Source organism: Danio rerio, chromosome 8 (genome assembly GCF_052040795.2).
Source record: "Danio rerio strain M-AB ecotype USA chromosome 8, GRCz13ab, whole genome shotgun sequence".
NCBI classification, from domain to species: Eukaryota; Metazoa; Chordata; class Actinopteri; order Cypriniformes; family Danionidae; genus Danio; species Danio rerio.
Window position 1 is genome coordinate 60,134,832 of NC_141028.1, and position 18,395 is coordinate 60,153,226.

An 18,395-nucleotide genomic window follows, 5' to 3' on the forward strand; every position below is an offset into this window, starting at 1 on the left:
TATATATATATATATATATATATATATATATATATATATATATATATATATATATATATATATATGTATGTATATATATGTATATATATGTATATGTATATATATATATATGTATATATATATATATATATATATATATATATATATATGTGTGTGTGTGTATATATATATATATATATATATATATATATATATATATATATATATATATATATATATATGTATATATATATATATATATATATATATATGCATACACATATTTGCATGTATGTATTTGTATTTAATACACGTATATTATGTACATACAAACGTTTTTTGGATGTGATTACTCACTAATAATCACTTGACAGCACTAATATCAATAATACGAACGGTTTCTGGGTTAATATCAGTGAGTAAATGCAGTCTATCGTTTATTTATCGGTCACTTATTAACTGACACGCCTTGAATCTGATCGACCGACGGTCAGTGAGAGTGAAAATAAACTGATCTGCGAGCAGCTCATACCTGCAGCTGCTGCTGTCAAACCGGAAGAGGAAGTAAGTGAGAGATTAACGCGAAAGGGGATGGAGACACAACACAGACCCACAGAGAAACACTGATATGGACGAGTTTCACAGCTAATGTGACTGAAAGCTGAAAATCTGTCTTCATTAGCACGGTAAGACTGTCTGAAGCGTTCTGACATTAGCAAGCTAGCTGCACATATCCCTTATCATCACATACTGTAACAGTTCGCATGAGTTTAAAACAATTACACGTACTAAAGGCGTCTCTACATGCTCGTTAATGTGTGATATTTGACATAAAGTAACATTACGGCTATTTTTGATTGTGTTTATAGCTGTAGAATTTAGTCTAAGTCATTTATTTGATCTATTCAGGCTACACAGTATGTTTGTTTACTACTCAGTAAATGTAAGATTGGTTACATCCCACTCACTTATAACGCCAGTACAGTTTGCTTAAACGTTTACTGGAATTATTTCCATCACATACGCAGGGTTTTTACTGTAACTTTACTTCTAAGACTGTAAGAAGTTGCTGAATGCTCAAGTGTTTATATTGTCTTACTTCATTGAGGTAAAGTTGGTTTTATATTCGCACCTTCGTTCAGTGACAGCTCCCTGTATTGTTTACCATGGTACTTTGAATATTCGGACTGAAATTACATGTTAGTATGACTTCAAAACAACATTAACACTGTTTAATTGACTGTGAACTGTTGTACTTTGATAGTCAGATATGATTTCACTATTTAGAATTAATAAATTTATATAATTAAGCAATTAATACATTTCTGAAATTATATTATTAAGGAGACAGTCCTAATGTGCTGGATAAGTTGGCAGTTCATTCCGCTGTGGCGAACCCGGATTAATAAAGGGACTAAGCTGTCAAGAAAATTAATAAATAAAGTCTGAATGTACAAATATAAAACCAACTTCCACCCCAATTTTTACATCTTACTTCAAAACATCTTGTTTATTGTCTATGAATATTTGTGTTTTGACATTTACGGTTCATACTTTTAAAATTTTTATATAAAGTTTTTTTTTAACGTTAAAGTTTACTCATTTGTCATTTATACACCGTTTAAATGTAAAAAACAAAAAATACTAAATATTAATCTGAATTAATATTCAATCTGAGAGCACAGTAAATGACATTTCTTCTTTAACGCTTGCTCAGGTGTTTATATATAGGTGGAGGAAACAGATTACATTTACATTACATTTACACCATTCAGAAGTACATATATATATATATATATATATATATATATATATATATATATATATATATATATATATATATATATATAAATTATTAAATATATTATATATATATTAAATATATTATGAAATTAAATATTAATATAATAAAACAAACCTGAATTTAGATGATTTATGCCTTTATTGATGATTTATGCCAATGTAAATGCATTACTAATATGTTTAATTGAATTTTTCCATCACATAAGCTGGGTGTTTACTGTAACTTTACCTCTAAGACTGTAAGAAGTTGCTGAATGCTCAAGTGTTTGTATTGTCGTATATCCTACTCCAATACATCTTGTTTATTGTCTGTAATTCATATATTTTTGTAAATATATAATTTGTAATTGCAAATTCATAAAATTTATAAATACATTTTCTGTTCTCACTTTTTTTCATTTTTGTATTAAGTTTAGTTTTTTAACGTTAAAGTTTATTTATGTGTGATTTATACACTGTTTAAATGTAAAAAAAAAAACTGTATTTGGATCATTTATGCATTTATTGATGATTTATGCCACCATAAATGCATTACCAAAACGTTTAATTGACTTCTTTTTGTCACATAAATAAATATGCATATATTAAAAAAAAATACATGAAATTAGATGATGTATGCCATTATTCGAGACACTGTAAACGCATTACTAAAACGTTTACTTGAATACTTTCTGTCACTTAAACATGTATTTTACTGTAACTTTTCCTCAAAGTCTTTAAGAAGACGCTAAAGGCTCAGCTGTTTATATTGTCTTAGTCTACTCCAATACATCCTTCTTTATTGTCTATGAATGTTTTTTATTATTTTGTATTTTTTACATTTTCTTTTCTCATTAAAAAATTAAATGAAGATTTTGTAATTTGACTTTTTTCATTTTATTAGTTTTTTTATGATGTTTAGTTTTATTTATGATTAGAGTCTAGTTATTTGTGATAGTACAGTATGTAAATATACAATTTAAAATTTGATATATATATAAATAAATATATATATATATATATATATATATATATATATATATATATATATATATATATATATATATATATATATATATATATATTTATATTTATTTGATATATATATATTATATATATAATTATATAATTATTAGGTGATAAATTTTCTAAATGTTTAGAAGTATGAAACAAAGCAACATTTTAGAGCAGTAGCACTTTTTTAAAGCGCTTTATGTTCTTTACACTTGCTCAGGTGTGGATATATAGGAGGAAACAGAGTTGCACAGTCAGCATATTATTAAAAATGTAAGTAAAAAGGGACCTATTAAGTCTCTGATGTGCCTAGTGTGTGTGTAGTGACGTTTCAGCTAAAAATACCACACAGATAATCTTTTATAACTCTCTGAAGCTGACCTTTTTAGACTTTGATCTTAATTTTGGTGACTGTCGCTTTAAATTCAAATGAGAATGTGCTCTTTTCAGGAGAGGGCGGAGCTACAAATGCCTGTGTCAGCATGTGGCAGATTTAAAACAGGACTAATGCTACATAGTATGCTAATGAGGAAGAGATGTTCACTAGTGGGCGGGGTTTTCCCCCTGTGATGATACGTACAAAGGGAGAATGTCAGTCAAAGTGTTGACAATTAAGTGTGATTATAAAACATAGAATTAATAAATGTTTACAGTTAGAAGCTGGATATATTCACGCACTGTTGCCACACAACCTCTTATAAAAGTGATTTGTGCATAATAGGTCCCCTTTAAGCTTCATGCCATGGCATTTTTAACATGCCTACACGGCCAAATGGGGTGAGATATATAGAAGTGTTTGTGTGTGCCGTCTGTCAGGTTTCCCCGCTACCTTCACATTGACCCTCATGATGCTGGATCACGCGGACGTGAGTTTGAGCCCAGAGGAGCGGGTTCGAGCCCTCACCAAGAAGGGTGGCGCGGTGGAGATGAATGAAAGCGTGCCACTGCGCAGGTATTTCCGCTCGGGCATGGAGATGATCCGCATGGCACATGTTTACGCTGAGGAGGGAAACACAGAACACGCCTTCGTCCTCTACAACAAATACATCACGTAAGAAGAGCTCCGAAAAACTGCTCTGCTCTTTACTTATACTGATGAAGACACAATTACTATGATCTTCAAACATTTCCCAACATATCCACTTAAAATAGTACTGTAGTAGTTTATAGTAAATACTAATGCTTTTGATCCATTACATGGTATTTTACTGTATTGTGTTTACAACATTTTAATTAAAAAATACTATAGTACTTTATAGTAAATACTACTGTTTATGAACCATACAATTGTATTATACTGTATATAATATGGTTTTTACAACACTTTAATGAAAAAGTCCTATAGTAGATTATTTTGATTCATATTTCAGTGTAAATACCGTATTTAATTTAGTATTTTCAACACTTTGTTAATGAGTGCTCCAACATACTGTAGTGTTAACTTTAGTGAACTGTAATAAATCATGTAATATCCTTTAGGTTTTAGTTACTGCAGTAAAATGTGGTGTATTGTAGTATAATATACCTATTGAGTTGTTTGTTTATATTATAATAGTTGTGTTACTTTAGAAACTAGAGAATCACCACAGCAGATACGGGTAAACCGTGGTGTATTGTAGTGTAATATACCCTATACCCTATATATTATTATATAGGACATTTGTTTATATTTACTATTGTTGCTGTTTCCATAGCAACTATAGTTCACTTATGCGCCCTGCGCACTTCACGTTTTTACCTTTTTGCTTAGTTAAAAAGAAAAAAACGTCAACGCTCAGTGGAAAAAGCGTGTTAAATCAGTTGCGTCTTTTTTCCATGTCCTAATAAATGAAAGCAGAGGCAAGGTTTTCGTTGAGGTGAGAACAGTGTTTGTTTTGTCAAGATGACTACAGAGACTTTAAAAAAAAAAGAAGAGACTAGCTGTCGCTGTTTGAATTATGCGGAGCTGTATGATTTCACAAATCATGAATATTACAATATTAATACATATTACAACTATAACAATATCACAGCAGCGCTCACGCAGAATACGTAGCTAGTTCAGTGGTTGCCTAGCAACATAAAAAGTGCAGCGCACTTCTTTTTTTCCTTCTAGTTTATTCACAAAAGTTTAAAATCTGCATGAATCAAAAGCTCTGACTGTTTTTTTTTTCTATTGTGACACTTCCTAGAGTAACAGTATATCAAATAAGGAAACAGTGGGCGTGGCTTGTTTTTTTTTACTGCAAGCTGATTGGACGTAGTAAAGTAGATGTTTCATTCTGAAAGATCAGGTTTTAGAAGAGTAATTACAACCTAATGCTGCGTTCATTCACACCAGACGCGGATGAAGCATCAACTCGAGTGATTTACATGTTAAGGCAAAGACGAGAATACACATCCTGCGAAGCAATGCGTGCGAATGAGGCGATTCAGGCAAATGAAGATCGTTCGAGTTGATCGTTTTGCGTGCCTGATGTGTGAACTGCTCGAGTTGGAAAATCTGAACGTCAGCAGACATTAGCATGGCGTCATCTGATACTTGCTTTGTACGGGCGTGATTATGGCGTAGCGCCTGTTGTTAGTGTCCCGAGGGGAATTCCTCTTGCCGACAACAGTACATCAAACTGGCCTGGGCTCAGTCTGAAGCACCGCTGAAAGCCTCAATCATCCAGGTGTAGTTTCTGGAGGAGTTGATAAACCTCTGAAAGGATCTAGTGCACTCAGACATTGCGCCGATTGAATCTACGCTGTTTTTCAGCCTTCCTAAAGCACATTAAGCACAGCTAATCTCTCAATAAAATCCATGTTAACCATTTAGCAACGAAACTAGAGTCACCAGGTAGACAGAAGCCCTGCCCATGACGCAAATTCGCATCTAGTGTGACGTGAATTTCACATGCGAATGAATGAAGCGTCAAAATGTTCTCGCATCTATTTATGCGTGAATATCGTGTGATTTATTCTCCGCATCTGGTGTGAACACAGCACAACAGACTCCTCCTGCTCACCATTTCTGTTTGTTGTCATATTGACAGCTGGAGGGGCGTGGTTGAGTATGTATAGCCACGCCCAGTACCTCAGAAAGACCTAATCTGAGAATTTAACTAAAAAACGAATAGGATAACTCAATTTTTTTGTTTGCCTGACAGGCTTTTCATTGAGAAACTCCCCAAACATCCAGAATATAAGCTGTCTAATATTCCTGAGAAGAAGGAGATACTGAGGGTAATGTAGAGCAGTGAAGTCTGGATCTCCGCTGGTCGTCTGAGTGTGTTGTTTATCATCGTTTGCTGTTTCTCCTCGCACACACAGAAGCTGAAGGACACGGCTTTCCCTCAAGCAGAGCAGCTGAAGAAGCTCCTGCTCAGGAGATATGAGAGAGAGCATGCAGACTACATCAGCAAGAAGGTGAGGCACATTTTACAAACCTTATTATTTAAGAGGAACAAGACATATTTGACCACAAAACTAAAAGAAAATAGTCAAAAAATTAAAATGTGCATCAGTTAATCTAATTTTAAAATATGTTTTTGCGTTTTATCGAGATTTTCTTTTCAAATGTTCTTGCATCTTGTAATGCACACAGAGATGTGTTGTGTTGGTAGTTTGAACTTGTTTATTTCTGTTCATATAAATTTTAGTTAAACTTTAAGCTTGTGTGTGCATACATCTATGTGCACGTATGTGTGTGTGCATGTCTGTGTCTGTGTGTCTGCCCACATGCATGTTCGTGTGTATGCGTGCATCTGTGTTTGCATGCATGTGTGCATGCTTGTCTACATGTGTCTGTATCTGTTATCTGTGTGTATGCGTGTGCGCGCGTGTGTGTGTGTGTGTGTGTGTGTGTGTGTGTGTGCATGCATGTGTGCATGCTTGTGAGTGTGGTGTGTGTGTGCTTGTCTATTTGTGTGAGTGCATGCATGCATGTATGTGCACGTATATATATGTGCGTGTGTATGTGTGTGTGCTTGTCTGTGTGTTTGTGTGTGTGTGTGTGTGTGTGTGTGTGTACTTGTCCATAAGTGTGTGTTGGCATGCATGTGCACGTATAAGTGTGTGTGCATGTATGCTTGTGTGTCTACGCGCATTTGTGTGTGCGTGCTTGTCCATGTGTGTGCATGCTTGTGTGAATGTGTGTGCGCATAATTGTTTGTGCTGTCTGTGTGTGTGCATATGCTTGGTTGTATGTATGCTTGTGCACACTTGTCCACATGTGTGCGTGTGCATGCTTGTGTGTCTGTGTGTATGTATGCATGTGCGTGTGGTGTGATGTGTGTGCAAATGTGTGTGTGCATGCATGTGTGTGCTTGATTATGTGTATGTGCATGCTTGTGCGTGCAAGTATGTGTGTGTGTGTGTGTGTGTGTGTCTATGCATGCAAGTGTTGTGTGTGTGTTCTTGTCTGTGTGTGTGTGTGTGTGTGTGTATGCGCATGCATGTATGTGTGTGTGTGTGTGTGTGTGAGAGTGTGTGTGTGCACGCGCGCATCCATGAATGTGTGTGTGTGTGTGTGTGTGTGTGTGTGTGTGTGTGTGTGTGTGTGTGTGTGTGAGCTTGAGTGTGCGTACGTATTTGACAACACGTGTGACACCTCATGCATATATGTGTGTGTGTGTGTGTGTGTGTCAGCGTGTGGAGGCTGAGGCTGTGGAGCGCGAGCTGTCCCGTCAGCGTGAGCTGGATGCGGAGCGTCGACGTGTGGCAGAGCTGCAGAGGAGACAGCAGGAGCAGGAGCAGTTCAGCATCTTCGAGGAGATGATCCAGCAGCAGGAGCGCCATCGCCATCCGCACACACACCACACTCCAGCAGCTCCGCAGACCGACACACCGCTCATCCCGGGCATCCAGGGTCCGCCCGTGCCATTCCCAGAATCCCCAACTCCACCTCAGAGCCCGCAGCAGCCCTCAGCCAATCACAGCACTCCATCAGCACCGGCTCCGCCCACTTTCGACCGTTCGCTCAAACCCAGTCACCTCAGTAAGAGTACGACTCGCTTTCTGATTCTGTGTTATTCACAAAACTCCTCCAGGATAAGAGCAGATCAGCATTTACTTATCTTTAAACGAACATATTAAAAATAAAGCAAGTGTGAGGTCTGAATTATAGATTATTTTATTATTTATTTATAATTATAATTAATAATAATTATTATTATTATTATAATTATTAAATTATATTTTAATTTATATATATATATATATATATATGTGTGTGTGTGTGTGTATATGTATATATATATATATATATGTGTGTGTGTATATGTGTGTGTATATATATATGTATATATATATGTGTGTGTGTATATGTGTGTGTATATATATATATATATATGTGTGTGTGTGTGTGTGTGTGTGTGTGTGTGTGTGTGTGTGTATGTATATATATATATATATATATATATATATGTGTGTGTGTATATGTGTGTGTATATATATATGTATATATATATGTGTGTATATATATGTAAATATAGTGCTCAGTATATAGGAGTTGCGGAACCTCACAAATCTCATATTTAGATGACTATTTTCTATCGGAAGCTTTACAATGTTATATTTGTGCATATACATTAGTTTAGTCAGCACTAAAGGCAGATCTTGAGCTCATCTAACAAAATAATTTGCAATAACAGTCCAAAAATGAGTAGCCAGAATTTATATGTTATAGAAAAATATAAAATACAAAAAAACAGAATGGCAAAAATAAACAAAAACAAAAAAAATATATACATTTTGTAGATTGTAATTTAAAAGTATTATCTTTCTATTTCTAGATTTTTGATGACTAAAATATTATAATCATCTTTTTAATAAATCTGTTTTGTCCAAATGCACCAACATATATTACGTATATTCACTAGGAAATGGATAAAAATGATAAAAATAGGGTGTACTCATTTATGCTGATCACTGTATCTATATTATTATTAATATAATTTTGGGCTGTTAAAAAGGTATTTAATGCAATAAATAGATGACTAAATGAAATGGATCATCTTGTTCAGAAGTTCACACCCCATCTATCAATTCATGTTTTTAAATCTTTATTACTGCTGAGTGTATTTGAGGTTTTTTTTTAGGCCTAAACTACTTCACAAATCTGCAAAACATTAGCAGTAACGAAAAGGACTCGCAAATACCAAATCATAAAATAAATTGCTAAATGAATAATATCAATACTTTTATATATTATTAATATAAATACTTATGTATTATTATATTTATTTATATAATACTTTATCAAAAAGCAACTAATAAAGTGTATTTGTACACTTAAAAAATAATAAAGTCCATTAATAAATAATAAAGTGGACTTAATAAATTGGACTTAATAAACTGCTAAATGAAAAATATATATATTTTTTATTTTATATATTAATATAAAATACATATATATATATATATATATATATATATATATATATATATATATATATGTGTGTGTGTGTGTGTAATTTATTTTTTATATAATATTTATACTAATACTTATTTTATTTAAAAATATTTGTTATTAATTCTGAAATGTTAGCAGTAGCGAACACTACTACCAAATCACAAAAATAGCTTTAAACCTAAAATAAATAATATTTAATAATCAATAAAAACTATTTGCATATTACTATTATTATTATTTGTTGTAATCATAAATGGTGAATATAAAAGTTTTAAATATAAAATAAAAATTAAATATAGAAAATTTTAAATGACAAAAAAATCAAACTAATTTCACAAAAGCTAAAATTAATTATATTTCTCAAGGGGGTTAATAATACTGATCTTAGCAGTGTATGTATGTGTATGTATACACACACACACACACACACACACACACACACACATAACTGTATATTTCTTTATTTAGTCTCTGACAGAAACTCCTCCCCATCAGCCAATCACTTTGCGCATAGTTAATAAGCATGATGACATCACCTATAGCAACAGAGTTGACTCCGCCCTCACTCTGAGCTTCAGACGTCCCTCTTTTCCTCAGTAAAAGTTTGTCTCAGCAGTCTTGTGTATACATTTGAAGAGAAAACTATTTCGGAGAATGTTTTGTGAGTACAGGCTCTGCTTCTCTTGCTATTTCAGCTACACTGATCGATGGTTTACGGCAGATCGCTGTTCCCGCGGAGCTGTGTGGCAAATTTCTGCGGCTGGCCAATAACAACACTATTAGGGCAGTGGAGACCTGCGGGATCCTCTGTGGGACACTGGTATGACATTATTGCTCCTACACACACACAGCTCAGAAAATAAATCACCATAATAAGACTTCAGTCAAGTTTAATTTTTCACCAATAGACCTGTAGCAATAGTAAATTATTAAGGTGCTGGATTATTAAATTAATAGTGATTGACAAAGTCCTTAAATTCAGTGTTCATGAAAGACTGGGAACCCTGTGTATAGCGCATGAAGAGATGTAAACTGAGAGTCTTGTGTGTGTGTGTGTGTGTGTGTGTGTGTGTGTGTGTGTGTGTGTGTGTGTGTGTGTGTGTGTGTGTGTGTGTGTGTGTGTGTGTGTGTGTGTGTGTGTGTGTGTGTGTGTTTTAGAACAGGAACGCCTTCACTGTGACACACGTGGTGGTCCCGAAGCAGTGTGGAGGTCCAGATTACTGTGACACAGAGAACGAAGAGGAGCTGTTTCTGGTGCAGGACCAGTACAACCTCATCACTCTGGGCTGGATACACGTGAGTCACGAAACAGAGCTCAAGATTAAAGGATTTAGATCAACTAATAATTGTAATTGTTATTAATTACACACACCCTCATGTCGCTTCAATCCTGAGACCTTAGTTCATTTTCAGAACACAAACGGCAATATTTTAGATTAAATCAGAGAGCTCCCTCATCCTCCATAGACAGCAAGGGGCCAGAAGGAAACCAGAAACGCAGTCCAGTCTCCAGTGGATCAACTGTAATCATGCGAAGCTCAAAGAACACTTTTGTTCACCAAAAAAAAAAACTGATAAAATGACTTTCTTACTAATAATTTCCCATATATATATATATATATATATATATATATATATATATATATTAGTGCTGTCAAAATTAGTGCGTTAACACATGCGATTATTTTGAAATAATTAACGCATTAAAAAAAATCAGAGTTTCATGCAATGTCAGGTGTTTCATTTTTAACTTTCGACTTCTGTTTTAATGGAGTTTGATACTGCATGGCGAACGAAAAGAAAAACCTCCGCATTTCGTGACTCGTTGTCCTGTAAGGTAGACAAAAATCGCTGCTTATAGGTCGACTCCTAATAAGAGTATTATCTTAATCATATTGAAATCGGAGTATTGGTGTCTTATGTAAATGTACTCAGAAAGTAACATGAAGTCGCGAGCTGTCAAAGACAGCGCATTCCTCTGCCTTTCAGCATGAGCCCTCACATGTGTCATTAAGTTTGACGTGTTTTCCCCTTAAGTCTGGTTTATACTTCTGCGTCAAGTGACCGGCGTGACCCACGGCGCATGCAACGCGCGTAGCTGTGCATTTATACTTCTGCGCGCTGTCTCTGTTGGTCTGCATTAACACTTTCGAAACACTAGTGGGCAGTGAGGTGTAAATGTTCCTCAGTGTCGAGTTTCTTCTCTGCTGTTTTGCTTTTCCTGAACACTTCCAGGATGTACAAGTGGCTCAAACTCGCTCATTTTGAGTCAGGAACCGGCGGACGTGCAGCAACTTTAACTATGAGGTAAACACAAAACAAAACTTTCCATCCGGAGCTCCGTCACGGGACTCCACACTTGTAAACAATCGCTCCATCAGACTCGCACCATTCACGCGGCTCTCAGTCCCACCTAGACTCGTCAGCGCTACCAAGCCGACCAATCACAGAGCTTGCGCTATGTGTCGTTGCGACGTGTAGTTACATTTTTTGAGAGGTGCACGTCAGTGACGCCAACAGCCACGGTGAAGGGTTATGCGTCAGCACCGTAGCATACGCGTGCATTTGACGCAGAAGTATAAATCAGCCTTTACACGCAAGTGTATGCTTCGCTTTGTTGTGTCAGAATTCTTGTGAAATACAGCCATACTTTAGAACGCTTAGTTCAAGCAAATTTGATGAACGCGATTATGCATGTTAAATCTGAAGGGAGTCGCTCCGCCTGACCTGTCCAGCGTGTGGTGTGTGTGCGCATGTTTCTTAGCAACAAACCTGCATAAACGTCCATAGCCTCTAAATCAAAAAGTTACGAATTGCCATTAGATTGTGTTGCACTCTCAGCTCGCATCATTCAAAAGAAAAGGTCCACATTGTCCCCCAATAATGTCAACAGACTAGACTGTCTTAGCAACTGACTGAATGTAAAAGAGTAAAATTGTTTCTGCTTTATAATTAACCTTCTCAACTCACAGAAATACAACTTTACAATGAGGGCAACTGTTTGTAATCAATACTTTATTATTATTATTATAATTTTCCATTTTCCATATCTGTAATGCCTGTATTTTGGCATTTTTTTTTGCAGTCCAATTAGAATCCAACTTGGAAATAATGTTTTCTTTATTGGTGTTGATTGTTTTGAAAGTTAAGTGTCATTAACATGCCTGTGTTTTACTGTCTTTAATAAATATGGCTGTCAAGCCAGGATCTCAATGGTTTATTGTGGGTTTGTTGTTTACATGAAGAAATCTGTGTTACAAGTTAAAAAAAAATTCTAATGAACAATTATATTTGAAATTTAAATAGTTTTTGTCTTGCGTTTACATTAATTTTACATTTCAACAGCCAAAATTACAAATTTCAGTCTTTTAAATGTGATTGATCGCGATTAATTTTCAAAAAAAGGTGTGATTAATTAGTTAATTTTTTTTATCGATTGACAGCACTAATATATATGTATATACATATGTGTGTGTATGTATATATATATATATATATATATATATATTAATACATACATATATATATATATATATATATATATATATATATATATATATATATTAATACATACATACATATATATATATATATATATATATATATATATATATATATACATACATACATCATGTGTGTTTAGTGTTTGAGCTGTAATGTTGTGTGTATTCTGCTGTGTGTGTGTGTGTGTGTGTGTTTGTTTGTTTGTTTGTTTGTGTGTGTGTGTGTGTGTGTGTTTTATGGTCTGTCTCTCTGTTCCACAGACTCACCCGACACAGACGGCGTTTCTGTCCAGCGTGGATCTGCACACACACTGCTCCTATCAGATGATGCTGCCCGAGTCCATCGCCATCGTCTGCTCGCCCAAATTCAACCAGTGAGTCCAGCACCCTCACTTTATATACAGCTGTATGATAATTCCCAAATGATGTTGAACAGATTCAGGAATTTTTCGCAAGTATTTCCTATAATTTTTGTTCTTCTGGAGAAAGTCTGATTTGTTTTATTTCGGCTAGATTAAAAGCAGTTCCTAATTGTATTAAAGTCATTTTAAGGTCAATATTATTAGCCCCCTTCAGCAATATTAGTGTTGGATAGTCTCCAGAACAAACCACTGTTATACAATGACTTGCCTAATTACCCCTGACTTGTCATTGTGTGTGTGTTTCTCACAGGACGGGTTACTTCAGACTGACAGACTACGGTATGGAGGAGATCTCCACCTGCGCTCAGAAAGGCTTTCACCCTCATCCCAAAGACCCTCCTCTGTTCACGGTACATCAACACACACACATTAGCCCCTTTCACACAGTGATACCGGTAAATATGCGGAAAATTTCCGGAACGACTGTTCACACAGGCACAGATGTCATTTTTCCGGAAAAGAGAAGTCACACATGCATTTCAAAATAGAGGTAAATTCTGACATCATTAACCAGAAATGAGCTCTAACTATCATTTGTAAACATTTGACTACACCACAAACTCTGTGGATGGATCAGTGTTGTGAACAACTTTGATGAAAACACACAGAGGAACACTTTCGCATGTCGAGATGTACATGATATGTGTGTGTGCTGCGTCACAGCTTAAAGGTAAACAAACAATGGCTCATCATAAGCATCTTATCGATAATTATTTACACAGATGGCATTAAGAAGGAACATAGAAATGTTATCTGACTAACATCTAGCAGCTGCATGTGTCTGGAAAAATATGCAAAGGCTTTTATTTTCATAGTTTGCATGTTCACCCCGTGTTGGTGTCGTGGGTTTCCTCCGGGTGCTCCAGTTTCCCCCACAGTCCAAACACATGCTATAGGGGAATTGATGAACTAAATTGGCTGTAGTGTATGAGTGTGTGAGTGTGTATTCAATTCAATTCAGCTTTATTTGTATAGCGCTTTTACAATGTAGATTGTGTCAAAGCAGCTTCACATAAATGGTCATAGTAACTGGAACAGTGTGGTTCAGGTTTTAGTGTTTAAGTTCAGTTCAGTTCAGTTTAGCTCAGTTCAGTGTGATTTAATCATTACTGAGAGTTCAAACACTGAAGAGCAAATTCATCGATGCGCAGCTCTACCAATCCTGAACCATGCGTATGGGTGTTTCCCAGTACTGGGTTGTGGCTGGAAGGGCATCCGCTGCTTAAAACATATGCTGGAATAGTTGGCGGTTCATTCTGCTGTGCCGACCCCTAATAAATAAGGGGCTAAGCCGAATGAATGAATTCTAGACATCGAAACTCAGAGATCTTTTATTCCACGTCGTTTAATGTTACCGATCTTTGTCATGTGACTTTAAATTCATTGAAATCTTTTGTTATTTACTTTTGTTTATACTCTTTGTTTAGGTTTTTGTGTGTGTGCTGTTTCATGTTTCACATATTTTTATAGTTTGCCTTTTTAAAAATTATTTCCCGCTTGTCAACTGGCAGCCGAATACTCTAAAACGATATGATTAAAAATTCAATATCAAGCAGCAGAAGTTGTTTTGTTATGCTAAAAATGAATGGAAGTGAATGAGAGCAGACACATTTGAGTTACAATGGCTGCGCTGCTCTTATGTGAAAAATAAGCTGTGTAGATCATCCATAAATTCAGCTTTTTAGGGAGTAAAAATCAGGGAAAAGTTAAGGAATTTGGGCATGTGGGTTGTAGTGGGAACCCCGAACACCTTTAAAGGGATAGTTCATCCAGAAATCTGAGATATAAGTGACTTTTTTTTTTCTTCAGTACAACATTCTGTTTCGTTGTTCTTGGTGATTTTATATTATGGCAGTGAATGGAATCAATCAAGTCCAAATCAATAGCCGTGGCTCCTGATGACACTGAGGTCTTGTGAAGCCAAATGAACACTCTGGGCCCTATCATACACCCGGCGCAGTAGTCTTTTGGTAGTTTCAGCTTGGCGCAAGAGTTGTTTTGAGGCGTTGCTCTATGCTGTTTAAATAGCAAATGCATTAGCGCTCATATGTGCGCCCATAGGCGTTCTGGTCTAAAAAGGAAGGTGTTCTGAGGTGGACCGCTGGCGCGTTGCTATTTTGAGAAACTATAATAGATTTTTCATTAAACCAAAACAAACCCGGTCTAAACTCCAGCGCAGAGTTGCGCCTCGCTTACACACTGCTTAATACACACAAGAGAGCAATAGGCAAATACCTTTACATATGAAAAAATTTAAATATTAAGGATATATATAGGATATAATAAGAATAGATATAGGATATAAATATAAAGGATTAAAATATCACAAAACATATTATTTTCTAGCCTACATAAATATGAAAAATCACTGCTTTCATGTCTTCTTCATCTCGGGAGGCTTTTTCAGTTCATTCATAACAATTTGCTTTTGTATAATGTTATTATTATTAGCAGTATTATTTATTATATCCATATTTATATTTGTTTTATTAAAAACAAGCTTAGATTTGCGCACCTGTCAGGTTTTAGACCATATGGGGCGCAGCATGTGTTTTAGGATATAACTCAGGTTTTTGAGCACACTTCATTATTATTGTTCATTTATTCATTTGCTGGAAATTAGAACTGAATTTAGAAACAGTTTTGAAACGAATATTTGCGCTTAACAAATGAAATTAATTATTTATAGACTAATTGATGTCTGTGCGTAAAGGTTTCCCTATCCAAAAGTGAAAGTAGATCATTTATCACTCATTGTCACACAGTAGATGCTCTGTTTAACTGTTTTCTGTCAACTGTTTGCTTGTGAAATGCTCAGTTTTTCCACTTAGACTTACTTTGCGTCCTGTAAATAGTGAATGCGCTCTTGGCGTGACGCAGCTGGCTCTTAAAGGGAATGGGAGATGAGACTATAATTGGTTTATTCTCAAAACACACCTATAACTCATTAAGAAAATAAACTCAACCCTTTTAGACCATGCACCACGGCGCAAAGCAGATTTCCCGTCCTTAAAGTAGCAAAAACGCGTCCTGACACACCCTGAAAGCGTTTGCGCCCTGCGTTTTGCACTCTGCACATGGACCGTCAAAATAGAGCCCTTAGTGTAAGAAATTGAACATTATTTACAGTATTATTAGCTTTAAACTACAATATTCGTCATCATTAAAGCGACTGGACTACATTCAGCATGCGCCTAAGACTATTTGTTAATAGTTAAAAGCTTATAATTTTATGAACAACGTTCAATTTCTTAATTGGAGCATTCGTTTTGCTTCACAAGGCCTCAGTGTGTCATCAGCAGACATGACTATTGATTTGGACACGTTTCTATGTGTTTACTTTAAATCAAAAGAAACCTGTCACCATTCACCACCATTATATGACTCGCCAACAACAACAGAATTAGCGCAAAATCTTCTTTAACGTTCATGTGTTGAGTACATTTTTGCATGAACTTTAACATCATGCCTGCTGTTCATATTGTTTTCCTCAGGGCGGCAGTCACATCATCATCACAGAAGATACGGTGTCCATGCTGGACCTGCGGTGATCCTCTCCATGACACAGACAGACTCTGATCCTCCACAGGCACTTTTTTTTTTGTGAGATACGAACACTAAACGCCAGAGCTCAGGAACGCAAACACCTCCGCAGGCCTGCAGGATCCACAAGGACAGGTGTATTTCTGTGTCATACACACGTCATCCGTACACACACCATCACAGCAGGGGCTTTCAAAAGGGTTCGTTCACGCAAAAATCAGAATTATGCAATGATTTACCCAGCAGTTATTCAAAACATGATCTATTCTAGCTCTACACTGTAAAAATATCAGTAAATTAGCAGTTTTTTTTTTTAGTATTTTGTGATTCATGTTTTCAGCCAATCACAGCCATTTCCTTGAGCACTGGTAAATACTGTGGCAAATCAGCGCTGTTTAAGAACGCGCTTAAATGCTAGCGATTTTAAAACTTCATAACAGGGACAACACTATACACAACACAAGGATGTGCTACGGAGGACTTCATTGTTTAATCGCTCACCGGGTTACATAGGCTGCCGCAGGGAAGCGTCCCCACGGTGTTTGCCTGCTGCCATGTGCTGAAGCCTAGGAGGACACTCTTATAGAGACTGTGATGTTGTTTGATGCCTCATCTGCTTTTAATCGTTTAGATTAAACTGAACCGAGTGATATTAAAGTGATGTTTAAACCATATCTGAGTTTTGAAATTGCGGCATTTCCCAGAGATGGGTTGCAGCTTAGTGTGAACTAACCCTTTTGAGTGATGAGCATCATCTTCAGTGAGCGCCGAACGCCAACATTTCTGAAATGTCTTCTGAAATGCTGCTTTTTTTTTGGCGGGGTCACTTTGTATATTAGTTTATGATAATGTTGGTTCTTCCTGTCATGATTGAGTTGTTTTAAGGGGCCGTTCACACTGGATCTGTTTTGCGATGTAGACGGTGTATTGAAATAATTAAAAAAAAAGTCATTTATTTTGAAGCTCCTTTTAATCTGATAGCTTTGTTTTTTTCCCAGAAGACAACTTTCTGAAGTATTTCCATCGTAAAAACACAAAGTCGGCTAATAGTGTGTACAAAAAACTGTTCTCGGTATGAACACTTGAAAATCGATCACATTTGGGAAAACCGCTCTTGCTGGTGTGATATTATGAATCTATAATGTACACCATCTTTAACAGGGAGACTTTCGGTTTTCATAACTTTAATTTTAAGATAATTCTGTGTATTTTTATAATTATTATTAATATTTTTGTACAGAATGTCAGCTCATGCATCACGTTTGTATGCAAGAAATACTGCACACTCCTATTAAAATCTAATAATTTGCACTACATGCATTCACTCGGGGGTGGTGGGGGCGGTTGGGGGGGGGATTTTTGTGCTGCTTGTTGAAACTACTTTAAAATGAGCTGAATCAGTGCAATTCTTGAGTTTTTTTGGGAACAACCTAATTGTTTTATGTTTAATGTACTTAAATTTGTTAACACAATTATTAAGTGAACTTAATCTATTTGTGTTGGGACAACATGAAGGAATTGTGTGGAATCCAGCATTTATTTACAGCGTTTTTGCATTTAAATATAATAGAAATGCAAGATTGTTTTCATTCATTCATTTGCCTTAGTCCCTTATTAATCAGGGGTTGCCACTGTGGAATGAACCGGCAACTATTCCAGCATATGTTTTACACAGCGGATGCCCTTCCAGCTGCAACAAGATACTGAGAAACACCAATATGCACTCATTCACACACCACGGCCAATTTAGTTTGTTGAGGGGGAGTAAATTTTCAT

General features: G+C 35.7%; 1 protein-coding gene across 2 annotated transcripts; it reads left to right on the top strand.

The window, feature by feature from the left end:
• The first annotated feature begins 536 nt into the window (after positions 1-536).
• stambpb (STAM binding protein b) lies at positions 537-17,929 on the top strand. 2 transcript variants are annotated; one of them, NM_001037570.2, is made up of 10 exons: positions 537-665; positions 3,592-3,826; positions 5,907-5,982; positions 6,070-6,165; positions 7,387-7,735; positions 9,847-9,971; positions 10,310-10,447; positions 12,916-13,028; positions 13,327-13,426; positions 16,571-17,929. In NM_001037570.2, exons 2-10 carry the CDS (start codon positions 3,621-3,623, stop codon positions 16,625-16,627), a joined length of 1,260 nt encoding a protein of 419 aa, NP_001032659.2. In that variant the 5' UTR covers positions 537-665; positions 3,592-3,620; the 3' UTR covers positions 16,628-17,929. The 2 variants fall into 2 exon arrangements, with proteins under 2 accessions (NP_001032659.2, XP_087119975.1); XM_087263849.1 differs by having other exon boundaries at positions 550-665; positions 7,387-7,741; positions 16,571-17,592.
• Positions 17,930-18,395: the final 466 nt, after the last annotated feature.

Excerpts from the sequence above, each read along its gene's own strand:
- stambpb (XM_087263849.1), top strand. The coding sequence starts at position 3,621 with ATGATGCTGGATCACGCGGACGTGAGTTTGAGCCCAGAGGAGCGGGTT. Across the intron at positions 5,983-6,069 it reads AGAAGAAGGAGATACTGAGG|AAGCTGAAGGACACGGCTTT; the intron begins GTAATGTAGAGC and ends TCGCACACACAG. Across the intron at positions 9,972-10,309 it reads GGATCCTCTGTGGGACACTG|AACAGGAACGCCTTCACTGT; the intron begins GTATGACATTAT and ends TGTGTGTTTTAG.